The sequence below is a fragment of the Sander vitreus genome, chromosome 3 (genome assembly GCF_031162955.1).
Source record: "Sander vitreus isolate 19-12246 chromosome 3, sanVit1, whole genome shotgun sequence".
Taxonomy (NCBI): Eukaryota; Metazoa; Chordata; class Actinopteri; order Perciformes; family Percidae; genus Sander; species Sander vitreus.
Window position 1 is genome coordinate 19794370 of NC_135857.1, and position 26578 is coordinate 19820947.

The 26578-nt window shown below is 40.6% G+C and overlaps 2 protein-coding genes across 13 annotated transcripts in view; one reads left to right on the forward strand and one right to left on the reverse strand.

Moving 5' to 3' along the window:
• The window catches only part of trip12 (thyroid hormone receptor interactor 12), a 49567-nt gene that overhangs the window by 12694 nt on the left and 10295 nt on the right, over positions 1–26578 (forward strand). For 2 of the 12 annotated variants that reach the window (XM_078246418.1, XM_078246419.1), the window contains 35 exons: positions 5873–6019; positions 6446–6571; positions 6761–7554; positions 10709–10814; positions 11394–11530; positions 11777–11860; positions 12063–12158; positions 12250–12401; positions 12632–12667; positions 12776–12871; positions 12972–13064; positions 13157–13318; positions 14542–14610; positions 14735–14900; positions 15972–16089; positions 16512–16668; positions 17040–17193; positions 17727–17955; positions 18158–18276; positions 18378–18585; positions 18952–19052; positions 19170–19344; positions 19518–19659; positions 19852–20043; positions 20158–20309; positions 20429–20586; positions 20781–20854; positions 21003–21202; positions 21673–21800; positions 22123–22274; positions 22626–22768; positions 22889–23045; positions 23255–23353; positions 24159–24273; positions 24582–24736. In XM_078246418.1, coding sequence (XP_078102544.1) covers positions 5922–6019; positions 6446–6571; positions 6761–7554; positions 10709–10814; positions 11394–11530; positions 11777–11860; positions 12063–12158; positions 12250–12401; positions 12632–12667; positions 12776–12871; positions 12972–13064; positions 13157–13318; positions 14542–14610; positions 14735–14900; positions 15972–16089; positions 16512–16668; positions 17040–17193; positions 17727–17955; positions 18158–18276; positions 18378–18585; positions 18952–19052; positions 19170–19344; positions 19518–19659; positions 19852–20043; positions 20158–20309; positions 20429–20586; positions 20781–20854; positions 21003–21202; positions 21673–21800; positions 22123–22274; positions 22626–22768; positions 22889–23045; positions 23255–23353; positions 24159–24273; positions 24582–24736 — 5343 coding nt within the window. In that variant the 5' untranslated portion in view covers positions 5873–5921. Of the gene's footprint in view, positions 1–2624; positions 2734–2878; positions 2903–3768; positions 3792–5872; positions 6020–6445; positions 6572–6760; positions 7555–10708; positions 10815–11393; positions 11531–11776; positions 11861–12062; positions 12159–12249; positions 12402–12631; positions 12668–12775; positions 12872–12971; positions 13065–13156; positions 13319–14541; positions 14611–14734; positions 14901–15971; positions 16090–16511; positions 16669–17039; positions 17194–17726; positions 17956–18157; positions 18277–18377; positions 18586–18951; positions 19053–19169; positions 19345–19517; positions 19660–19851; positions 20044–20157; positions 20310–20428; positions 20587–20780; positions 20855–21002; positions 21203–21672; positions 21801–22122; positions 22275–22625; positions 22769–22888; positions 23046–23254; positions 23354–24158; positions 24274–24581; positions 24737–26578 lie in introns of those variants that run through there. The other 10 variants (XM_078246417.1, XM_078246424.1, XM_078246426.1 and 7 more) reach the window with 10 other exon arrangements.
• On the reverse strand, positions 25–2144 carry fbxo36a (F-box protein 36a). Its single transcript, XM_078246437.1, has 4 exons — positions 2049–2144; positions 1442–1550; positions 1071–1243; positions 25–873 (listed from the first exon to the last, which is right to left on the reverse strand). The coding sequence occupies exons 1-4, from the start codon at positions 2142–2144 to the stop codon at positions 724–726; spliced, it is 528 nt and encodes a 175-aa protein (XP_078102563.1). The 3' UTR covers positions 25–723.

A 26578-nucleotide genomic window follows, 5' to 3' on the forward strand; every position in this document is an offset into this window, starting at 1 on the left:
CACACGTTACCCAAGGGTTTATTTGCTTGATCCTCCTCCTCCCATCATCTGACTCTAGTTTTCATTGCCATGTTGCTCCCTCTGCTGGCTGCGTGAGTGAACACAGCACAGAGACCACATGCAAACCCAGGTTGGCTGCAAGCAGAGACAGCATTGCGTGCTACAGGCCTTCAGCAGAGGGCGCAAAAACAGTTCTCTGGCAAATGTAAACAGGAAGTATATGTTGTAATTGACCATTGACCTTGATATGATGTCAGCAGGACTCCAGTTGCATAAGTATTAAAACCTTTTTTTGTAATGAGCCTTTTTAGATCATGTTTGAGCAGTTTATCATTCAGAAAACATGCTGGGACACTGCTGTATTACACAGTGTGCTAATTAAATGTACTAATAATATTACACAAACTCTTTGCAACATACATGCAAGTGACAACATGTATTCATTGCATACTGGTGGTAATTGTTATCCAAAGTTTAACAAGAAAGTAGCAACACATACAAATACTGATTTGTTTTGAAGAATATTTGGCACTTTTAAACTAATACAATATACACTTTTTTTGTAAATCACACATCTCAACAGTAAATGTAACACTCAATAAACCTCAATGAAAACACTGGCTCTTGTTTCACAAAGTACAGCATTAATACTGACTATCCATCTACTGTGATAGCGTTTGTATTGCAGTTGTTTCAAAACAGTAATCCAACTGATCAGTTGCTTCACTGCTGCTTCTCGCTGCCACTAGTGTGGAAAAAGGTAAAAAACATCTTCCTCCATCCCATGCAATTTCCTATGCCCTCCATGTCACAGGTAAACTCAGCACAGCGATTCCTCACAGTCTGCTCCCAAAACTTCTCAGAGTTGCAGAGCTGGTACAGTCCAATCAGAGCAAAAGATAACAAAACAAAACACATGCATATTACAGGTGTGGTTATCAGTGTGCAATACGTATGAGCACAAAGGTACATGCCAGAGAGTGCAAAATAGAAAATAACACAATTTCTGTGTCATCTAAGACACTACTGTACTGTTGTAAACTTAAACAAAATTTTTAAGAAGCTCTCACCTTTCTGAATCTCTGTGAAGCCTGTGCCAGCAGTGTCGTATCTCTTAGCTCTAGGTAGGACAGGATTTGGAGCATTATGTCATCAGGTAAGCGCTCCAGGTAATCAAACTTTCCTTGACAAAGTGATCTTGTGTATTCCAGGATCCGCTCCCCGAAAACATTACCAACTTGTTCTACAGATGAGGGGTGGAAAGCACAGCCTGGACGTCAAATGACAGATTTCCATTAAAGCAAATGCTGAACCCAAACAAAGTACTGTAACACTTTGCCAAACAAAATTAAGATTAAGTGAAAAAGATTTTCAGTATCACTGACAAAATGTACTGTCTGGGCAGTAATTGGATATTTCTATTCTGATGAAGAACACTTACGCTGTAGCATTTTCTGAAGTATAAAATCAGAATGGAATGTCTTCAGCTCTTTGGGTGCAGCGCCCCGGGCGTCAAGTCGCACAGAAATCTCCCATGATCTCCATATTACCTAAAGTTAGATAGAAATAAACAGAGTGAAAATATTATGACTTAATTCCAGGAGAACCTTGTGGTGCATGTTAATCTAAAATACAATTTAGGTCATGAATAGCATTAAAAATAAATTATCTGAGGCATGGTGGATTTTAACCCACTGCAATATTTAATTCATTTCACAAGATAGCTAGCTATATAGCCAGCTATGTTACTGTATCATTTTGCTATCAATTCACTATTTACCTTATCACTCAATTCAACTTGAGATTACATTTTTTACTGGTTTTGTTCAACTTGGCAGAAAGTAGTCTAGCTAATAGTATAAAATAGTAACGTCAGCCCAGAAAGGTATTATTTAAAGCTAACGTTAGCTAACGTTAACTCTGTAACGTTAGGTGAAAATTAAGCTAACGTTAACTTACCTCTATATAGTTACACAGTGGTTTTATCAACTCAAAAGTTATTCTTTGAGACTCTACTTTATGAATAGAAACTCATACAAATACTCAACCTCATCTTTGGTAATAAGAAGTTGGAAAAAATCTTTTTGAGGAGGTGGACCCTGACCACTAATTTCAAAAAGATGCTCTCCGAGCAAAAACGCCATTTTGGATGCAGAATTGTAACCATGACAACTGAAAAGCAACTGTAATAACATATTTACTCAACGGCAGCTTGGAAACAATTTGATGGATGTTATGTTACATTCATAGAAATAAAATAAAGAATCTTTTTATTTCTGTGTGAGGTGATGACCAGAGGTAATGTTGGCCATCAAATTAATTTATAGATATAACGGTTTTATGTCTGTGTAATAATTGGGGGGGAGGGGTCACGACCCGGCGGATTGGTTTATATTGCATATTTGTGATGAGATAATGTTACCAATGACTCCAGTGTTGCGGTTATTATATTCAAATAACGACAAATTCAGCGCTTTTTACATGGCTTTATAGTCATATATTTACAGAGCAAAACATCCAGTGCTCGCAGCTGCAACTTTGGCTAAAAAACAAGCAAGTACCGAAAACTAAAATCATAAGTAGCATTAAGTAGTCCTCCATGAGCGGATGAATCACGCGGATGTATATTGCAGTTGTAGGCCCCTCAGCTGATGTGAAACTAGCAGGGTTAGAGAGAGAAAAGAGGAGCTGCTGGTGCACTGTCTGTTACAACTACAACACTGGAACAAATAGGTAACAACATTATATACAAAAGGTAGACATTTCCAGTGACATCTCAGCCAACAGTCTCTTGGACCTTCGAGATTATTCAATATCGAAATACATCGGAGGAATTATGATTCAGTGTTGCGAAAATATCTCGAATCCCGTTCCTGCTTTCCTGTTTTTTTGTGTCTAAAAGGTATCCGAGGCCATTTCTTTTTGCTAGCTAGCGTTAACGTGCTAGCTGCTAGCTAGACAACTTGTTAATTTAATACCACAATTTGACTAAATTGTTCCCAATAGGCTGAATCCGTGAGTTGTAACGAAGCTGTTTGTCAAAGAAATCCAATTACCATCCTGTCGAGCTGGCAAAGCGTTAGCCAGCGACAACAAGGCTTGCTAATATTAATTAGCTTGCATGCCAAGGTTAGCTGGTAATAACGTTAGCTCTTGTTTGATTTGACAACGCTTAACGTCATCTACGTGACTGCCCTGCATTAACGTTAGCTAATTCTGTGTTGTTAAGGTCAGTGATTTTGTCAACCGGACAACTAGCTAGCTAGCTAGCTAGCTTAACTAATACCACCAAGTAACAATCGTTGGTCTAGCTCACAGTCAAGTGTTTATTTTTGTCAGCCTACTGTCTGCGACTGCACGGTCATTGATTAAACATTCGCTATCTTATTTGGCTAAGCTATCATTAGCATGCTAATATTTAGTCTCGATACTTGTTATTCTTGCCCAGATACTTAGCTAGCTAAATAAGATGCTGGCATTATTTGGTCCCTTTTACCTAGCTAAATAGGAAGTATATGCTTTGTTGATTGTTAGTAGTCAACTTTGTTCTGTCTGGCTAACGTTAGCGCAAACGCTAGCCAGCGCTGTAAGTTGGTGAGAGGCAGACATTGGCCTAAGGCATCTTAGAAAACATTAGCGATCCACATAGCTACTATAGCTAGCTACATATACTTGTGTAGCTAGCTACTCAACACTCGCGTTGACAGTTGTTAAGAGAGGATCTGACGGATACCTTTCGACTTGACAGTTGTGTATTTTTGATTTGATCATCTCATCAAACGTTATTGAAGGTGAGCTAACTTGCGTGCGGGACATGTATGTGTTTTTATTTAAACTTGATCGTCAGCCAAACAGACCAGTGTGTCATGGCAGCAGTCAGAATACCAAGTTAGCTTACGCTGGTTTAACGTTACTGGTAGCCTGCTAGCTATATTACATTAACCCGCTTGCGAAAGACGGTCCAGCCGATGCTGCCATTTTCGACGTGTAGCTAGCTAATCTTAGGTGAATGTAGTTGTTATTTGCCTCTTAAGGGGCTAACGTTACACTTCAGTATTTCAGTAAACATTCGCCGTTTCATAACGTTACCACAACAATGTGCAAACAAGGTAACGTTAGCTCGTTGTTCGAATTAGGCAGTGCGTTTACTTAGGGAGCTGAGAGGTTGACACACCGGTACGCCAACTACGCATTTCCATGTAACCACTGCTACGTTAGCCGACGTAACTTTTACTAACGATTCTCTGGTATGTGCTCACTATACTTTTTAGCGTTTTCTTGTCGTAATACTCAACATTTAGCGGTTACAAGTTTCGTTTTGGGGATGTGGGAGTTTTGTATTGATACGTATGCGACTAAGCTACTGTCAAAACGTATGGCACTTGCTAGGATATGAGTGGCTAAACATGCTAGTCGGTGGTGGTAGTGGTAGAGAACTACGTCAAAAAATATAGGCCTCTGTAAATCTTGGGTATAAAAATTGGACACTGGCCTGCTTTTTAAGTGGTGTACTATATGAAACTTTGTACCGGCTAGTGTTTCAAGCTGCCGATCATCTGATGTGCTTAACTAATCACATTATACGCGAGTGTGGTGCACCAGTTGTCAGAATGGACGAATAAACAAAGACTAGGATGCACTGTCAGTGCAGGCCTAAAATGGCCCGTGAGCTTCCCAAGTGTGGCGTATTTTTATTATCAATGATATAATGATTTAAACCCCAATTATATGGGTTAATTGGTAATGTTTATTTTCTAGATGGCAAAAAGTATTTAGGTTGTGATTTAGTAGTCTTTGTGTATCAATTGATACAATCATCCTGCTCTCTCTCTCTCTGTGTGTGTGTGTGTGTGTGTGTAATATATCAATCATTCCTGTCATCAGTACCCTCATGCCATTGACTAATGAGCATTACATATAAATTATACTTCATATGTAAAATACATTTTCTTTCACATCCTGACTAAAATGCTTACTACAACCTACCCCAACAACAAGCTGTGTTGGTCAGGTTTCTAAATGTTATGGCAATTTTAAAGAAGCATCTTAAGTTGTTGTATTAATAATGTAAAGTGATATTCTGATGATGATTATTGGATGAATTAATACCAGTTGTTCCTCCTTTCAATGGACTATCTTAGTCCAAATCAAGTAAAGTACACTTGGGGTTAGGAGGATAATTTGTGATAGCTTTGCAGTATAGGCCAAAATGTACTCATGATATAAAACTGTTAATTTTGTATGAAGTGCTGTCTGTTAAACCATTATATTATGATTTAATACATACAATAAGAGTTTGTTTTAAGGTCATGTACTGGTTTTACTGTTAGTGGTTTACATAAGTTTACATACATTTTGTTGCACACAGGCAAAAGTGAGATGGTGCTGGGAACATAAACTGAGCGGTGTGGATCTAGCTAGTTTTTTTTTTTTTTTTTAAGGAAGTATACTACTGATCTTGATGAAATATTTTTAATGAAATCTACTGTACATATAGTTAATACAATTCTAAGCCTACAGTTTTTATTGTCAACTGGGAATTGTCTGGTTCCTTGCTCATGAGCTTTCTGGCAGCCTGCTTTTGCCCCTACATGATAGGTAGTGTCAGTAATAGGATTTGTCAGTTGTTTACTTGTGGGAGTTGGTATCTTGTGATATAGTATAATTGACGAGACAGTCGTTCCCCTGATCATCTCAAGGGCTAGAGAGTTGAGCTTGATGGTGCAAACGCTCCATCAGCTGTCATCTACAGCACATTAACTCATTTTAAACCACGGACAACCCAGTGGTTGTTGGAAAGCGTAGATATAAGGCATTGCATTTTGTCAGTGTTCTTATGTGGTTTCTCTCTCTATTATTATTATTATTGCAGTGAATGGTAGTGTCTAGAAAGGGTATGTCCCTTCAGGAGAGAGGTGCCAATGTCCAACCGGCCTAATTCCAATCCAGGGGGGTCACTGCGCCGTTCACAGAGGAACACTGCTGCGGCCCAGCCACAAGACCACACAGTCGCAGGAAGGTAAGTCTACCTGCACACTTAGTGTCCAGTTTTAGTTAAAATCTCAATCCAAAGTAAGAGGCTGTTGTTGTGGTTTGTGGGCAACATTAGTTGGAGTGTAAAAAATAAGGGGTGTTTTAGTAGAGGGATATTGGTATATGGGTGGTGTTTTTCTGTAGTTAATTGGATTTTTAACTTAATACAACATTATTATATTGGCCTCTTTAATCAAAGGGGAAGCTTATCTTGTGTTCTTTTGATCATAGTCAAATGCTGATTAACTCTTTTAGCTGTTTTTCTTGCTACTCCAGAGGCGTTAATTATCAGAGGACATGCAGACGCAATCTGCCAAAATGATTTGGGGATTGATCAAGTCTCTTTTCTTTTTATGTGGCTTAATTACAGAAACCCACACTATCACTTGCTCTTTAATTTCTAACCTTACAGGTTGCAGTCAGAGCAAGTCAAACATAAAGCTAATTCCCCACCTGAAAGTAGAAGACCTAATTCTAAGGCTTCCAAAGCCACAGCCAGCTCAGCCACTGGTCAGTCCAGAGGGCACAGCTCAAGAAGGTACCCCTCCTCTCTATTTGGTGCTTATTGTGCGTGTGTGTATCTAGGGTCAAGTAAAAATCTACAATGAAGAAGTTTGTGCACCTCTAAATCTGAATGAGGACAATGAATGTGGCATTGTAGTTCATCACTTTTCATGGTTTGAGGTGTTTTATAAGATGGTGTTTTGTTGTCCCTCTTGCTCCTTAGCAGAAGCGGTCTTACTCTGTCCGTGGCTTCATTTGTGTTGCAAGACGAGCCAGAGGCTGCAGGAACATCTGAACAAGAGCGACCAGGCCACCAGTCAAAGAGTGAAGGCCCCCGAGGGCTGAAGCGAAGCGAAGCTCCTGACCAAATTAGTACCTTCGGACCGACCCCTGCCAAGAAGCCCAAATCGCTCCCACCACCCAGAGACAATACCTCAGAGACCAAGAAAGGCCCAGCTAAGTCCAAGAAGAGATCACTTGCGTCAGAACCACCTGCATCGTCAGGTCGAGGCCAGAGCAAGAAGAGCGGGGCCGCTGGGGCCTCACCAATTCCGAAACGGAAGAAAGCGGACTCCCTCCCCGGTCTAAGCAGCACCGCTGGGTCCCTCCCCAATCGTACCGAGGGCAGAACTGCAAAACCCACCAAGCTGGCGTCTAAATCAGCCGCCTCAGCCAAAGCTGGGTGTAGCAACGTGACAGACTCCTCCTCCTCATCTGCCTCCACCTCTTCCTCTTCCTCCACCACAGGCACCAACAGCGCCACCACGCAGGGCGCCCGAGTTAAACAGGGAAAAGATCAGACCAAGGCACGACGCTCTCGCTCAGCCTCAAGCCCTTCCCCTCGCCGTAGTACCCGTGACAAGGAGCAGGCCAAAACAGCCAGCTCTTCAAAGTTTGAGTGGGCAGCACGCTTCAACCCCAAAGTCAACCTGCCAAAGCCCAAACTTTCCTTGCCCGGATCCTCCAAAACTGAGACCTCCAAACCTGGGCCATCAGGATTACAAGCTAAACTAGCAAGTGAGTCACATTACCAATGTAGGGTAACCTTCCGGTTATAATAGAAACGCTCATTTTAATCCCCGGTCTGAGATCTCTCTCTTATGGCGTATGGGGAGGGAAGTATCTGCAAGGGTTTGTTTTTTTTATTTTGTAATGTGTTTAATGTGCTTGTGGAGGGTCAACACATTATTCCCGTGTGCTTCAATGGAGGTTACACCTCTGGGATTAAATGTCGCAGGGCCTGTGCAGCGTCACAGGATCAGTTACAAAACCTCACTCTTAACCGCTGGGAGCAAATATATTTAACTGCTGCCCAGTTGAGACACATTACCGCACATACTCACCACAGAGGAAAGCCATACAGATACATGCTTAACTTCTGATTAAAACTAGCACAGCAGTAATTTTCACATCTTTATAATTGTGATGCATTGCATTCTGGGACTGTTGGCAGAAAGTAGTGTACATGGCATGGGCACTACCTTTTTTAAGTTCCATTGAGGAATATTTGAGGGCAATATAAGTGGATACATTTACACAGTCAGATTGGCGGGCAGCAAATAAAGGTCACCATATAGTAAATGGGGAATGATTTCAGACACAGCTGAAGCCTTTTATCCAGACATTTGTGTGTAGCATCATGTATAAATACAGTTGGTGACACACTGCATTCAATATAGCGTGCGTGTCTTGACTAGAATATGTAGTTCACATGTGGCGAGTGTGGGCTTTACTGAGCTGGTGAACTGGCTCAGATCAGAGTTAAGTACCAGTAGACTGAAACTGAAGAATAGCTAAAAACATAAATACTGCTAGTTGCTCAATTGTCAGTGTTGTAAGGTATAGGATAGGACAGATTCAAATTGAGAGAGACTTTTTTAGTAAAATAGTCTTTATGGTGGCATTTATAAATTCTTGTGACTTGTTCAAACAAGGCGGCATGGATGAAAACTGAGTGCAGAACTTTACAGCAGCTAACGTTAACGATCGAGTTTCCCTGATGCGGAGCGTCGCCTCCAACACGGCAAATAAACTACAGTTATTACATATACAATTATCACTATAGGAGGCAGAGGAATAGCTAAACATTTGACACGCCGATCAACAGAGAGCAGGAGAGTGAAAGAGAGACGCCATCGCTGACCAAAGTAGCTAACCAAGCTAATAGCGTGTGGGAAAACGAGAAAGTTGCTGAAAGAAGGAGAGAGCTATGAGTGCTTGAGTGAACTAGTGTAACTGTAAGTGTAAAGTGGATAATTAGCCGCTGTAATGAAGAACATAAGTGTTGAGCTACAGAAGCAAGACGCTGTCAGCAACACAGAAGCATCGTCAAACGGAAATGTAGCAATACGCTTACTGTTGCTCATCAGCCAAACAGCAGGCAGGACAGCCAAGCCGGTGTAGCCAGTTTCATTGATTAAAGTGGAGGTTGCTCTGCATATTCATAATGTTATGTCCAATTATGTGTTCAATGATCAGATTGCATATTGACGATTTCGAGTAACCACGATTGGATGATTTGAAAATATAAGCGATCGGCCAAGCCTATTAGCATTGCATTCCATTTTTAATATCTGTGAATTTTTGCAGGTATTATTAGAAAATTTTCAATTACTGCAGCAGTATAAAAGCTGAGGCTTGGTACCAAAGCCAGTTCGATACACAGGATAAGTTTTAATTATAAACAATACAATCATTTAACTTTTTTTCAGTGCTCTTTTGTGGACAAACTATGTAATGGCAACTGTCTCTAAATTACCATATTAACATATCTATCCGTCAAGCTCTAGTACCAGTACCAAAGATACTTTGCCACATACCATACTTTGAAAAAATGCTATTTGACAAAATAAGGCAAAAACGTATTAAATGCATCAGTGTTAAACTTTTTCTTAACACAAACTGCCATACAGGAACTCTAAATAAACTAAACTAATAAACTAAAATGACTTAACTTTTGGTACCTGACATTTAGGAATATGCAATGCTATAGCAACTCTTTGGTCAGTCCTTAAGAAGTATTGAGGTTTGATACCCATCCCTAATGAGAATAGGAGAAAAATGCATTGAATGGTGAAGCTGTTCATGTCAGTGTGGGGTCAGTCTGGTGTAGCTAGGTGAACGGATAGAAACTGAGGTGGGCTCTGTGCCCTGGGCACTAGCCCCAAATGGAGAGACCTCTCCTAAATTGGCTTAGCTTGTTGGCCCACCAGCTGACCAGGGGTATGTTTGAGGGCAGGGAAGGACTCATAAGCTGCTTCTGTCAAGAGGAAAGAACTTCATCTCTCTCTATCTCTCTCCATATCTTTATCTGTCAGCCTCTAATATCTTTTAACACACACACAGATTTCGCTACTTTTAGCTATAATGGTGAGTAAGCATAAACAATGCAGTTTGCTTATGTTCCAGTGATTCTGTATGGCTTTACATTGCACAATGCCTTTTTTTTTCCTTTTTTTTTATCATGTTGAATGTTACTGCCACCTGAACAATAGGAAAATCTTTGTGATTGTATTGAGTGGCTCTAGATAGTTTGAGCTGTATTAGGAATCTCTGGGGAACTTGTGATGTGTGTGTGAGGGATTACTGTTTGACCTGGTATAATTCAAAGGTAAGGTCAAATGAAGTAGAAAAAAGAAACAATAGTGCTTATATATTTAATTTAATTGGTCCTAACCCTCTCAATGGTTATTTTTGTACTACTGAATTATGAGTCACAGATCTAGCATGAAGGTTGTCTGTCATAGGGCCATGGGTTGGGTTACTATTAATACCCATCTAGTCAGTGGTACAGGGCTCTAAACGGGCAACACTAGAGCCTTTACTATGTTGAAAAGTAACACTCAGCATTAGACTGCTCTTTTTTTTTTAAAAGACCTGTGTGCAATAATTATGATATGGAGGGATGTTTTCTATTGTGGTACCACAGCCAAGTATGCTATTGTGTTTAATAGTTTAACCCAAGTATTATCTGAAAGTTGTTGTAAATGTCTGTGATGGTTAATATAGCTACATGACAAATGTTTCATATTATCTGGCCTATAAATTACCACAAATCACACAGGTTTTGATTTTACGTTGTTCTAAGAATGTATCCCAGTCAAAAGAAATTGATACCAGTTTTGGTGCCTAGTCCACAGGTGGGTTATGTGTCACCTTTTTTCCACCGTAGGTTTGAGGAAATCCACTAAGAAGCGCAGCGAGTCTCCTCCAGCAGAGCTCCCCAGCTTTCGGCGGAGCACACGCCAGAAGACCACGGGCTCCTGTGCCAGCACCAGGTACAAATCACATTGATGACTTAATGTAGTGTAAATATTGATACCTAAAAAAATACATGAACTTTGGGAGTCTTAAGCTTCATGATTTGTGCACACTTATGAGGGTAGACTTTATAATAGAAACACCCCTCGGTGTAATAATATAAGCAGCTCCATAAACTATAGCCCCAAAGTGACCAAATAATAATAAAAAAAAAAAAAAGACCTTGATTAATGTTGGATTTATTGCAGGCCTGTTGTATTAGACTGCATTAGTTTTAGCTAAGTGTACCAAATATTAAACTGGCATCAGAGTGTAGGTTTTCAAGAGTTTAAACATCAAACGCGTAGCACTAATAAAGCAGCGATAGCGTTCAGATTTTAGAAGTCATCTGTCTCAAGTACAAAACAAAGTATTAGCAGTTAACAGTTACAATCAATTGACCTATTGTTTTCTATGTAAAACTCGACTCCACACAAGCAATTTTAAGCCTTTTTAAACAGCCAGCACAGGATGATAACTAACTTTCGGAATGTACTGTACTTTGTGATTACTCTGCTGTCACTCATACTGTCGATCTGTTTTTACTCATATCACAGTCGGCGGGGCTCAGGCCTGGGCAAGCGCGGGGCAGCCGACGCTCGCCGGCAGGAGAAAATGGCCGACTCTGACAACAACCAGGATGGGGCCAACTCGTCAGCCGCTCGCACTGATGAGGCATCACAAGGGGCTTCAGGTACCTGTGATGCCACTTTTTCAATTCTTTTTTTGACAGTAGAGCATCTGTCCTTTTTTATATGCATTTTTATATGTCTGTCTGTCTCTAAATTTGTGTGGAAATTAAAACTCTTCATGCCCACGGGTTTATAAGTTTTTCCTCATGGCCTCATTAAAAAAGAATTAGACCATCAACTTGAAAGACTATTATTTAACTTTTAATTTTCACTATGAATTATGATTTGAATATTGTTTCTGTGTCCAGCGTCAAGCTCGGTTGCTGGAGCTGTGGGCATGACCACCTCTGGAGAGAGCGAGTCTGATGACTCTGAAATGGGAAGGCTTCAAGGTATATTAATCCCCCCCCCCCTCTCAGATTTTCCAGTCAATCCCTGCCAAGATTCACCATTTGTAGACTATGTCACTATATTTTAGGGCATACATGTATGTACACATATCGGCTTTTTTGATGCTATGGCTTTAAAGGCAGTTCTCTCAGTTTTACCTTTTTTGTAGTTGCTCTCTAAACCTTACTGTTTTTGTCCCTATAGCCCTACTGGAGGCCAGGGGTCTCCCCCCACATCTTTTTGGGCCCCTGGGACCCCGCATGTCACAGCTGTTTCACAGGACTATTGGCAGTGGAGCGAGTGAGTACAATCATCTTACCTTAACATCAGTGTTCTTTATGTTTGGTGAACTCTAGATAACGGTTGACAAATTCTGCCCCCCTTTATCCAGGCTCCAAGGCTCAGCAGCTACTACAGGGCCTGCAGGCCACAGGTGATGAGTCTCAGCAGCTCCAAGCTGCGATTGAGATGTGCCAGCTGCTGGTGATGGGCAATGAGGAAACACTTGGAGGGTTCCCTGTCAAGAGTGTGGTGCCCGCTTTGGTTAGTCTTTCTTTTGTTTGGTCATTGACCTCTCTATTATAATTGGCTGTCCTGCATGTTGTATGCCTTACCTACACGATCATTTGCTGGATTGCACATATTGTTTTTGTGCAATATGAAAATCAAATACATTTTCATAGAAATGAAAATTCTAATTGTTAAATGTCGTCTGTGATATTTGACTACCACTTATCTGATTCCATATTAATGCTCTAAACTTTCTTTTACAGATTACACTGTTACAAATGGAGCATAACTTTGATATTGTGAGTATGATGAACTTTTTATTTCTGTAAATATAGTTGTCTTTTGTTTGAGTCATTCATTTTCATAATACCACTGCTTATTTGCATGTCTTTGATCCATGCACACAGATGAATCATGCCTCTCGTGCACTCACATATATGATGGAGGCACTCCCTCGGTCCTCTGCTGTGGTGGTCGATGCTATTCCTGTCTTCCTGGAGAAGGTAAGACACACTGTGCACTCTATCTGTCCCTAATCACTTGTTAATTCGCAATGGTGGCTTTTTAATATGCTAATGCCTTGTTCCACCTTCATGTGTGCAGCTTCAGGTGATCCAGTTCATTGACGTAGCAGAGCAGGCCCTGACTGCCCTGGAGATGTTGTCAAGGCGACACAGCAAAGCCATTTTGCAGGCTGTAAGTGTCTCTTTTGTCATACCCTTAAATCGCCCTGTCTCTTCTAACCACGATTACACACAGCAATAATGTTATCATTTCGTCCGTCACAGGGTGGGCTTGCTGACTGCCTCCTCTACCTAGAGTTCTTCAGCATCAATGCTCAGAGGAATGCCTTGGCCATTGCAGCCAACTGCTGCCAGAGCATTACTCCAGATGAGTTCCACTTTGTTGCTGATTCTCTCCCACTGTTGACTCAGAGACTCACACACCAGGTGCGTTTTTTCTCATGTCAGACAATGATGAACTATAAAATGCAACACCATCACAGCAGGGGTTTGGCTCAAGTGGGGATCCTCTTGGAACAAGTTTCACAGAAATGAAATTGAATAAACACATGGTTAGAAACAAGAAAACAAGTTAATTTTCTTAAAATGTTGTTGGGGTTTCTCCATTTTCCCACATCAATGATGTACAAGGCCTGTGTTGGATATGACTTGAGAAAAAAATTTATACTAGTCATACTTGCTTGCAAAATGTATATGAAAAATGGAAATGCATGTGAATTTGTAATTTTCACCATACAAATGGCCAGCATCTTAAATGCATTTAGGTCAGTTAGGAGATGGAATATGGCTTGGTGAGGGTGCCTTGTCTTGACTTATATTTAAGTGCAAAGCGTTGTCAATTTAAATAGAGAATATTTAGATGTAGATATGGTGAAAAATGTTAACCATCGATACAAGTTTTAATATTGTATTCTACAAATTCACACAGTGAAATGTTGCATATTTTGCTTCAGTAAAGCTTATTACACAGTACAAATCATCTCGACATCTTCTCTTTGTGTAAAATAAATTCCATATTTCTGCATATTTCTTGTAACAGAAATTAAAAAATGCAGCAGTTTTGTGTGATGCGCTATAAACAATGACAGAAATATAAACAAAGGTGACAATCATACTTCAGTGGTTTACTTTAGTTGGAGGGCCAAAACTGAGAGAAAAATGTGCTTTTCTAGTTTATCGCCATAACTTAAGACATGATTTTGAACTGTAAAGTATTTTTTAGAGACGTTTTACCACTTTTAATAGTGTGTTGGTCAAACATTTGAAAAGGAATCATGTTTTAAATGTACATAGTTGACAGGAACTACATCATTAAATGTAGCCAGTAGATGTTGCTTGTTCTTCCATTACAAAAAGTCTGCATTATTTGTTGTCTGAGGAGTTCCTGATGCCACATTTGCACTAGTGGCTGCAGCAGGCTATTGATGTTGAAACAGATTGTAAGTCACCCAGCCTGATTTTTATAGGCACAAAATGTAGTTTTGCAATGTGGTTTTCTGAGTTCACTAGTGAGCGAGTTTCAGTTTTTTATCCGTCCTCCTCATCTTAACCTCTATAAATTGGTGCTTAAAATGGTATTTAGCCATTTGTTTCAGGATAACCTATTGTAAAAATTCACTAATGGCTATATTAATTAAACTCTCTTTCAGGATAAAAAGTCAGTCGAAAGCACTTGCCTCTGTTTCGCCAGATTGGTAGACAACTTTCAACATGAGGAGGTTTGTATCTCTATTGTTTTTAAGACTTTTTTTTTTTCTTTTTGTGTTTGCCATGTCTGTATTTTCTCCTCCATTTGCAATCCAAAGCCCCAGCTAATGTGCATATGTGTGTTTAAATCAACAGAACCTGCTGCAGGAGGTGGCGTCACGGGACCTGTTGACCAACATTCAGCAGCTGCTGGTAGTGACCCCTCCTGTTCTCAGCTCGGGGATGTTTATCATGGTTGTGCGCATGTTTTCCCTGATGTGCTCTAACTGCCCCTGCCTGGCAGTCCAGCTTATGAAACAGAGTGAGTAATACACACACACACACACACACACACAGACAGGTCCCACCCTTGCCCCTCACTTATGAATAAGAAGAAACTTTATAATTTGTCACATACAGTCGTACAGTAGAATGTAGCGAAATTCAATCTCTGCATTTAACCCATCCTATGTGCAGGAACAGTGGACAGCCACATACAGCGTCCGGGATGCAACTCTGGGTTCAGTGTCCTGCTCAAGGACACTTCAAATTACACCCTGTCATTACTGTTATACATATTTGTAGGTGTGTTATGCGTATTTGATACCACCGCACCAAATTCTGTTCTCAACTTAACACTTTAAAGTAAAGGCTATTTTTATAAACTCAGTCTGGCGCAGTGCTCACTCCACAAAAAATGCTGCAATACATCACTTCCAGCAAACTTCATGGAGAACGACAAGGGCAAAACGGCATCACCAATCTGTTTTAACCGCAGATTCTCTGGTCTAGCCATCTATGGGTCTAGCTCAGCTATAAACGCAGAATCCGTCAGCACTGTGGAGATAGGTCTGGCAATGCGAGACTACCGGTAGGGGAACGTTACAGACACCGTTGTCTTTACTTCACCTGTTCAGCTGCAGTTTAGATAACTTGACTGTCCTGCTGTTACAGATGTAAACTAACCACAGACAGTTGTCTCATTCAGTGACTCACGGCAGTGCATCGCTGCAGTTCATGGCGGCGCACAGCTGCGAATGAATTTATGGGAACCAATGGATATTTGGCATTATCTTTGCCATTTAAAAAAAACAACTAATTCTGGCCTGGTGGCCCCCTAGGCTTGTACAATTATAGGGGAAACACTGCTATAGCTTAGACATTCTATAGCACATCTCAACACATTTTCAACTTGAGCAGAAAAATCTTTGCCTTAATTTGAACCATTTAGACTGAATTCATATCTGCTCACATCATCTCGCATCTCATTGACTGCCTCTAAAATGTGCACTTCATTCAGTCACAACAGACTTTTAGCAGTAGTGAAAGTATGTGTTGATGATGCAACAGGGCAGATAATGGCAGAAATCTGTTTGTTACCTTTTCTAAACAGACATAGCAGAAACTCTGCGTTTCCTCTTGTGTGGTGCATCAAATGGCAGCTGCCAGGAGCAGATTGAGCTGGTACCCCGGAGTCCCCAGGAGCTCTATGAACTGACCTCCCTCATATGGTAATATCTATTTGCCTGACTTCTTTTCAGTATGGTATGGGCAATATTGCATATTGCCCATTGCAATATTAGAATTTTGGGGATTTGGGGGCACTAACCTTTTTTAAATTGTTCTGGCAGCAAAAAAAAAATGACATGACATGAAAGCCTGAAAACTGTTCTTACATGGTCCTCTGCACAATTTACAGAAAGTGTAAATATACTCTGCCCCACTGAAGTGGTGCCTACAACAGTGTCACAAATGTTAGTCCTGCTTCTCCCAGACCTTGAACCACAGATACAATTGTTTTGCCACAGTTATCAATTGACAATGAAAATTTGAAGAACAATCAAACCTATTTCACTTGATGATAGTTAAACGGAATTTAGATTAAACAAAATGTTGTGGCTTTTTCAAACCGCTCTTCTTTTTCTTCTTAAAGCGAGCTGATGCCCTGCCTGCCTAGAGAGGGCATCTTTGCAGTTGATGTAATGCTGAAAAAGGGCAGTGCCCAGACGACAGAGGGAGCGATCTGGCAGTGGAGGGATGACCGGGGACTGTGGCATCCTTACAACCGCATTGACAGCCGCATCATTGAGGTATGAATGCATCACCCACATTCTGTATCGTTGATACCTCAAAGTCTATGATGAAATCATCATTGAGCAAGAGAGTGCATCGTGTTATGTTGTATCCCAATGCATATCCTTAGTGTTGAAATATTAGAATGTATTCTGGTCAGTCATTCTGGACCTTTGTCACACTACAAGATAACCATTTGAAGGATGAATAATTGATTTAATCTATTAAAATGTTGCATTACATTACTAGACAACATTTAGTCTATTTTACAGTGTGTCGGCATATCTCATATGCATTCATTAATAAATTTACACACACCCAAATATATGGGGCTTACCCATATGGGATACTGATGTTGGGTGTATCTGGTGATTATCTTGCCCTGCAGACAGCACACCAGAACGGGGAGGATGAGATCAGCTTGTCAACCCTGGGCCGTGTGTACACAATTGACTTTAACTCTATGCAGCAGATAAATGAAGACACAGGAACTGCACGTGGTATCCAGAGGAAACCAAATCCTCTTGCCAACCCTAATACAGGTAATGCAGATCTTTTCAAATTACAGATTTGTGTAAAGATAACAGTGTATTGTATTTTATCCTGACAATAAAAGGAACCAGAAACACTTGCTCTCAGCGCGTGATGTCTGAAATGGTGACCCTAAATATTTTTAGCCTGCTCCACTGAGTAGGATGGCAACTGTAATTGGCTTGAACAGTTGCAACTCCCAAAAGTGACTCAGTTTCATGGCAAAAATAAGTATATAAGTTATACTTGTTAACTGCTGTATTTTTTTTTTATAATCTGGTAAATCACCATGCATTCACTGAGTGAAAGTCAGTGGACTTTTGTCTCCCAGATTATTGCTACTTTGCCCATTTCTCACACTAGCTGCTTTTATCGGAGACGGAGCAGCAAGCTGCAGTTAGTCGGTTGCAATGTTGTTTCAAATTGTTGTGCATGTGTATACCTGACGTGTACAATACAGCTTCTCCATTGAGTGACAGCTGAGCTGTGACAGTTGCAGTGTGGTTGAGGCAATAAACCTGACCGGTTACCTGTCTGTCTTTAGGGAGTCACCAGGAGGTTCGTAGAGAAGATGCTCGAGCTCAGTTGATGAAGGAGGACCCTGAACTGGCAAAGTGCTTCATCAAAACTCTGTTTGGGGTCTTGTATGAAGTGTACAGCTCATCGGCCGGCCCTGCTGTCAGACACAAGTGCCTTAGAGCCATCCTCAGGATCATCTACTTTGCTGATGCAGAGCTACTGAAGGATGTGCTGAGGAACCATGCTGTGTCCAGGTAATGGTGCCTGGGCTGTGGCTTACTTTTAATTGTGAAATGATAGCAGGACTAGGAGGTTATCTTAAATTACCTTTAGTAATTCTTTAAAAAGAAGAAAGAACTTGTAGTATTTTAAAGACACAAGGGAATTACAGGTGACATTCTTTGAGTTGAAAGTAAATTGACTTCTATCTATTTTTTTGTATGTTTATTTCTACAGTCACATTGCCTCAATGCTATCCAGCCAGGACCTAAAGATTGTAGTGGGTTCTCTGCAGATGGCTGAGATTCTCATGCAGAAGCTGCCTGATGTTTTCAGTGTCTATTTCAGAAGAGAAGGTAGTCTTTAATCTTATACTAAATGGAAATAAGTTGCTGTGTATTGTGCTAATTTTAAAGGCTTTAGACAATTTCTTATGGGTTTCTCCTTTCTCTTCCAGGTGTGATGCACCAGGTAAAGAATCTGTCAGAGTCTGAGAGCTTTCTAGTCACTAGTCCGCCAAAGGCTTGCCCTAGTGGCACTGCCAGTTTGTGCACTACCACCATCAGCACTGCATCCACCACATCTGCTAATAATGCAACTCCTGAGCTGGGCTCACCCAGCTTCCAGCACAGCATGGACGACTCACTGGACCTCAGCCCACAGGGGTGAGTATGTGGCCTTTTGCTTTGGTTTGGCTGTTAATAGACATTTAAAAAAAAAAAAAAAGTTTCTAACACAGGCCCAGTGCTAATGTCGCACTATAAATTATCCCCATAAACACAAATTGCACTTGCAGCCTGGGTTGAATCACCTAAGAACAGTTTTGTTGCCTGATAACTAGCATTACAAGTTCTCTTGACAACTGATAAATGGTAGCATACATGAATTGCTTAATAAACACACTAATAATGTATAACATGCTCAATGTATACTGATGTATGTATGCTTGTCAGTTGTTATTGTAATGAATGGGCAAACCGATGTTTTCACCCCCCAAGAGCATTATAGTAATTATTTTCTCCTCCATCAAGGCGGTTAAGTGATGTCCTAAAGAGGAAACGGCTACCTAAAAGAGGGCCCAGAAGGCCCAAATACTCTCCCCCAAGAGATGATGATAAAGTAGACAATCAAGGTAAGTTTGTGTGTGTGCGCTGCCAGTATTTTTTTTTATATTACTGTTTTGAAATGGCATTTTGTAGTCTTGGATATGATCATAACCCTCCTAATCTACCTTTTGGTTTCTTTACAGCAAAGAGTCCTACCAGTACTCAGTCACCCAAATCATCCTTCTTGGCCAGTCTTAATCCTAAAACCTGGGGCAAGCTGGGTGCCCAGACGAACAATGCCAACTCAGAGCCCTCACGCACAGCGGGGGTGAGTGGCCTGGCAAGGGCACCTCCCAAGGACTCAATTTCTAATAACAGGTACAATGATGAGAGTTAATGGGCTTCCCTGTTTCCCACGCCTGTATTATCCAAATTGCATTCTTTTTCTTGTCCTTGATGGAAAGCGATGTGAATGAATGGTCACTGATTGTGGGGGTAATGTGTGGATCACTCGATGTAATCAGGGAAATGTATTTTGTATTGGTTTGTAGAGACAAAATAAAAGCATGGATCAAAGAACAGGCAAGTAAGTTTGTGGAGCGCTACTTCAACTCTGAAAATGTGGATGGCAGCAACCCTGCACTGAATGTACTCCAGAGACTTTGCACAGCCACGGAGCAGCTCAACCTGCAGGTAATCACCCCCATTATAGTAGAGCAAGCATAACATAACAATATAGCTGTTTTAGATGTTTTCCTTAAAGTTACAATTGTTGTAGAAATTGATAAATAGAGAAACCTAGAGAGATATAGATACTAAAATTGACTATATAAAGTAATGTTACACCAGCACTGAGACATTTTTCTGATATGTTCTGTTTCCCAGGTGGATGGTGGTATGGAGTGCCTGGTGGAGATCTCCAGTATTGTATCGGAGTCTGACGTGTCGTCTTTTGAGATCCAGCACAGTGGGCTGGTGAAGCAGCTCCTGGTCTACCTGACCTCCAACACCGACAGGGACTTGCTCAGCCGCGACGTGCGGCTCAAGAGGTTCCTTCATGTGTTCGCTGGCTGTCCGGTGAGCGACTAGAGCATGTTATGTTACCGTACCTTGTCGAACAATTTCATGACTTTGGCTAAATATTCAGAATTTTAATTTGAATCTCTTTTTATCCTCCTGTTTGGTATGCAGCTTCCAGGAATGGAGCCTGTAAGTCGTCTGGACCCAACAGAGAATGGTCCGTACCTGGCACTGGTGCATAAAATGAACAGCTGTCTGAGCCAAATGGAGCAGTTTCCTGTCAAAGTGCATGATTTCCCCAGTGGCAACGGCAATGGCAGCAGGTCTGTGGTTTATTATTTAATGTGTTATATACTTTATATTCAAATTTAAGAATATCAGTATAGAAACCGTGTAGTTTGATATATATTTTTAAAATTGTTTTTTAAATGTATCTCTCCAGGGGTTCTCAGGCACTGAAATTCTTCAACACACATCAGCTCAAGTGTCAGCTGCAGAGACACCCAGATTGCACTAATGTTAAACAGTGGAAAGGCGGCCCTGTGAAGATAGACCCCCTGGCCCTGGTGCAAGCCATTGAAAGATATCTTGTTGTCAGAGGTGAGGAACTGTCGTGGACTACCAAGTGCCTCATTGAATACAGATGGCGCCACCAGAGCGTCCTTTAAGAGGGGAATTCTCCATTTTTCCTCCATATTGACCAAATGCCAAACATTGTCATTTTAACCATTCTTATAATGGGTTATTCCGCGTTTCTTTAGTTGGGTTGTTAACTATAAATCTTGTTTTTACAGGGTACGGCCGAATCAGAGAAGAGGATGAAGACAGTGATGACGACGGTTCAGATGATGAAATCGATGAATCACTGGTATGGGATATTGTTCATGCCAAATAAGTCAAATTTTTGAAACTGTACACCCTTGATCCTGTGTTTATTGAGGGTTAAGTTCTGCTGTCACTTCAGTATTATCAATAAACCGTGTTTGTAATGCCACTGTCATTTATTGGTTACCCAGGCGGCACAGTTCCTGAACTCGGGCAGTGTACGTCACAGACTACAGTTCTACATTGGTGACCACCTGCTACCATACAACATGACTGTATACCAGGCTGTACGGCAGTACAGTCTTCAGGCAGAAGAAGAAAGGGAGTCGACGGACGATGAGGCAAACCCACTTGGGCGAGCTGGCATCTGGACCAAAACTCACACAATATGGTAAGAATGCTCTTTTTAAAAACATTTTTAACTGCTTCTTTACTTTTTACTTTTTTTTTTCTTACAGAATAGGTCTTGTGCCTCTGAATTTGTCTGTTCTGATCTTGCAACTTTCTTAACCTTCACTGTCACTTTTGAAACTAAAGAGCAATGTTTTTCAGGATTTGTTGGTTTAAATCTCATTAGCCAGTCCTTTCCAGACAAATTTGATCTCTTCATTTACATAGTAAGTAGTGTCTAGCCATGCAAATTTATTTGCCTAGTTTTTATACTCTATAGTCCAGTGTGAAGTGCATAGGCTGTGATAAGCTCATAAATTCACCCCCAGTTGGAATTGCAAATAATGATTGGCCTTAGTCTTTTCACAAAGGTGAAGAATTGAGGCAAGGCATTGTTTCTGGTGTAAAAGCTTGACATATATGCTCATCAAAGCATATAGAGATAACCTATCCCATCTTGTTTCCTGACAGGTATAAGCCTGTGAGAGAGGAAGAGGATGGCAGCAAAGACGCTGTGGGTGGAAAGCGGGGCCGAGCCCAGACGGCTCCCACCAAAACCTCACCTCGCAACGCCAAGAAGCAGGATGAGCTGTGGCATGGTGAGAATCTTAAATATCTCCTAGTGAAGGGTTTCTCAAACTAGGTTCAACATTTCCTAACTAGCTCTGCTTCTTTCCTGCAGCTAGCTGTATACGAACTGTTGTACCTGAACTGTTTAAGTAAGGATTCACATTGCCAGGGTATGGGCTCAGCGTAGTTAATTTCTTGGTTATGTTTACAAATCAAAAAGCAGTTGCGTGACCAGATCTACAAGCATGTGATGATGGGTGTTTTAATCACACAATTCTTATCGATTTCTTAGCTGTCTGAATCTGTCAGTCAGTCAACTTCATTACTGCTGTTGATTCCCGTCACTTCTAGATGGTGTGTGTCCCAGTGTCATCAATCCCTTAGAGACGTACCTCACTTCGGAGCCACCAGAGACCATAACCTTTGATGACCCCTCATTAGAGGTCAACCTGCTGCTGAGAGTCCTGCACTCCATCAGTAGATACTGGTTCTACTTATATGATGTAAGTCTTTCCTAAAGAATTACAACAGGAAGTCAGTGACTTGTTGTCAGTTTATTTCTGAGTTTAGGTTTGAACATTGCACCAGACTCCTAATGCCTAATTTGTGGTTCTGCCGTGAATCTACGCCGTAGGCACATCTGTTATTTTCTTAAATAGATACGCTAGATCGAAGCAGACACACCAGCGCACAAGTATTAATCTTTGCAACGGCGTAGGCTCTGTATATAAATCAGCCTTACGTTTTGGGTCAGTGGGGGATTTAACACGTAAGCTAGCTGTGAAAAGTTAGGGGTAGTTTTGTGAGATAAAATAACAATGTAAGTAACATGAATATTTTTGGTTGTTTTGCAGAATGCTGTGTGTAAAGAAATCATCCCTACCAGTGAGTTCATTAACAGTAAGCTGACAGCCAAAGCCAACCGTCAGCTACAAGACCCACTGGTCATCATGACTGGGAACATCCCTACTTGGCTCATTGAGCTCGGAAAGACGTGGTAAATGTTTCATACGTGAGGTGGAATTAGATTTTCCACCTGTATTGTACAACACTGATATTGGTGTTCATTTTTGGCTTATATGACTTGGTTCTCACATACATTTTTCTCTCTCTACAGTCCTTTCTTCTTCCCCTTTGACACCCGGCAGATGCTATTCTACGTAACTGCCTTTGATCGCGACAGAGCCATGCAACGCCTACTGGACACAAACCCTGAGATCAACCAATCAGATTCTCAGGACAGCAGAGTTGCACCGCGTCTTGACAGGAAGAAGGTACAATGTATTGCCACATTAAACTGTTTTACTTTTGTACTGTACTGTTGTTCTGTGGTATCTTATGGAATCCGCCAATTGTACACAAGTGTATCTGTCATCAGTTTTGTTTATGTTAACATTTTGGTGCCTATTATTGTTGTTAAGGACAGCTCTATTTTCTCATTTTCTGACCTGGCTTAAACCTTATTTTCTTTTGTGTTTTACAGAGGACGATAAACCGCGACGAGCTGCTAAAACAGGCCGAGTCTGTGATGCAGGACCTCGGCAGCTCCAGGGCAATGTTAGAGATTCAGTATGAGAACGAGGTACCGGTGTTGTCTGTTAAGTTAATAGGGCTGTCAATCGATTTAAGTATTTAATCGCAGGATTGTCTATAGTTAACTTGCGATTAATCTCACATTTTTTTATTTGTTCTGAATGCACTTTAAAAGGGATATTTTTCAAGTTTGAGCTGCTTTTGAATCAGGATTATTGCCAAAACAAGTTACACTTACAAGGAATTTGCCTTGGTGGTTGGTGCATACATAAATATACACATATACATGTTATACATGTGAATGTGAATTAAACAATAAATTCAGTAACCGACAGAAATGTATACAAAATAGCTGTTTAACATAATAAAAAAGAGGCTAATGATCACTGATTTAGTTAAAAATGTAAGTAATAAATTCTGTTACTGAGAATGTCTCTCTTTAGATCAAATGTGTGGCTCTTTTTATTTGTGATTGAGGATCAGGTTTAACCTCCAAAGCCGTACAGGGTGTGGCCCTGCCTCTTCTGAGCGTACACCACATCCTTGGCGGTCACCGCCTTCCTCTTGGCGTGCTCGGTGTTAGGTGACGGCATCGTGGATCATGTTCTCCAGGAACACCTTCAGCACTCTGGTTTTTGCTAGCCGTCCACAAAGTTACTGCATGCGATGCGTTACTTCTGCTGCATCGCTTCCCGATTTCCCAAACTACAGAGCAGAGGAGGAATTTGCGTTAACTCATTATCGCGTTGATTTTGACAGCCCTAGTTAAAACTGAATCATGACTTGCACTTTGGTGCGTAAAACGTGTAAAAAGAGTTGCAGAAATGAGATTCTAATTTTGTATCTTGTTCCAGGTTGGCACAGGTCTTGGACCCACTCTGGAGTTCTATGCTCTGGTGTCTCAGGAGCTCCAGCGGGCTGATCTCGGCCTGTGGAGGGGTGAAGAGGTCACGCTGGCCAATCCTAAAGGTATAAACCCTCAGACACATGCATGATATGATGAAAAGCATGACACGTTGACTTTTACTTTTCACTTAGAAAACATAAGACACTGCCACAGTGACATTTTACTAATAAAGTATTTTTTGTCCCACACTGATCATATGTTTGGGAAGGTATGTGCTTGGTCAGATGTTGGTAAGATGTCCTCACTGATGGGCCCATGGTTAGACAACTTTCACTCTAAATATGATTGCACTGAATGTAAATATAAATGCTTGTGGGAAGATATATGTACTAATTTAACTCTGACCATACTTATGTCTCTGCCCCAACAGGTAGCCAAGAGGCAACTAAGTACATGTTCAGTTCCAGGGGACTGTTTGCTGTTCCCTTCGGCAGGACAACCAAACCAGCACACATAGCCAAAATCAAAATGAAGTTCCGTTTCTTAGGAAAGCTAATGGCGAAAGCCATTATGGACTTCAGATTGGTAATAACCTCCTTTTTTCTGTTCTATCTTTGTAATAGACTCATATTTTCAACTGAGCATTTGCGTTCTGGAATGCTCTTCTGTCAGTGGTAAATGTAACTTATTTAGACCTGCTGTACAAGCTTTCAGGCAAAATCAATGTGTCTGCTTAATGGCAGTCAGATACATTGTTAATATTTAAATTATTGGCCCTTGATTGGTCCTTGACATACGATACATGTTGCAGCATTTAAAACATACCATATCTTTTTTTTTTATGAGGGTAGTGCATCTCTACTAGGGCTGAAACGATTCCTCGAGTAACTCAAATAATTTGATTGCTAAAAATCCTGGATGCAAAATGATTTGCCTCGAAGCTTCGTTTAGTTAATGTTACCAACGTTGTATCGCTCGCGGTGTTTCCGCAAGGAGGATTATTACACCGGGCTGGCGCTGCTGGTGACACATGCCATGAAGACTGATTACAAACTGAAGAAAGAGCGTAAGGGGCTAAGAGAAGAGACAGGCTGGGGAAAACGACAGAAAGCGTCCAAAGTTTGGAATCGGTTCAAACGTAATTAAAACGAAGACTCTGTACAGTGTGTCTACTGCAAAATCGAACTAGCTTACCACAATAATAGCACGACGTCAATGCTTCAGCATCTCAACAGATAACATTGAGTCTAACTTAATCATCCATTCCATGAAGCGGACCCGACAAAAGTAAATCATATGGACGAGTCGTATGGACGATGAAACTATACCAAACGCAACAATTACCAAAAACAAAGACATGAAAATACGTAGTGGTGACCACAATTTGATCTAAAGAGCCGAAAAAACAGCGGATTGTTGCAAACCATTTTCTCTCACTCTCTCTCTCCACGGAGAAACAGCTGATCAGCGATCTACTAGCATAAGTGTAACAGCTGTGTAGCATTGTAATCAAATATATAAATAAAAATAGGTTGAGTATAACTAATATTTACATATCTGACTATATACAGATCAGTCTCAGGTTGAAACTTGTAGTTCTGAAAGTTAAGTTGCACAACTTAATGTAATGTTTATGTATGTTTAATGTATGCCTTAGTTTGAGATTGTTATTGCATTTCAGAAAATGTTTTCTTTTAAAAACAATGTAATATAAATAAGTTTTTTTAGTTTTTTGAGAAATTATATTGTAAGCAACGTAGGCAATAAAAATGTTGTTTTTTCCAAAAATATCTACCAAACTATTGTATATTATTGCTCTTCAATAAAACAAAAGTATTTCTTATCCGATTTAATAGATGGAATAATCGGTAGAATACTCGATTACTAAAATTATCGATAGCTGCAGCCCTAATCTCTACCTTTTTTATAAGACGTTCTGATACCTATTTAGATAATGGGGTACGTAACGGTTCAGGGACGATACATTTTAATTTGGAATGATTCAGTTTGATTCGATGTTAAAATGATTCGGTGCGATACGATTCAATCTGATAGTTGAAATTCGTTTTAATGTAACACTTTCATTTCCCATTCTAAATTTAAATAAGCCAATTCTATAAAGGAAGCATTGCTTACCTTCAAATAAATAATAATAAAAATGGACCAGGTAATAGTAAAGCTAGGCCATGCTAATAGTATAACTTAAACTTCAACTAGCCACTTACTCCTTACTGCTGTAATCGTAGAGACAGTAACTCAAACATAGGTCCACGTTACACAGCCATTGTGAGCACTCCAATAATGATCATCTAGAGCAGTGGTTCCCAACCTTTTCTCCTTGGTGCCCCCCCTACTTATATCTAAGAAAAGCTGAGACTCTCGAGATACAACCTTACTTTCTTTTTTGATACAGAGGAGTTGTCAGCA

What these genes read in the sequence shown, in the direction of transcription:
- fbxo36a (XM_078246437.1), bottom strand. Translation starts at nt 2,144, where the DNA reads ATGGCGTTTTTGCTCGGAGAGCATCTTTTTGAAATTAGTGGTCAGGGT. An exon ending in TTCTTATTACCAAAGATGAG is followed by an intron (nt 1,551 to 2,048) that starts GTTGAGTATTTG and finishes ATCTAACTTTAG; the next exon opens with GTAATATGGAGATCATGGGA. An exon ending in ACTTCAGAAAATGCTACAGC is followed by an intron (nt 1,244 to 1,441) that starts GTAAGTGTTCTT and finishes CCTCATCTGTAG; the next exon opens with AACAAGTTGGTAATGTTTTC.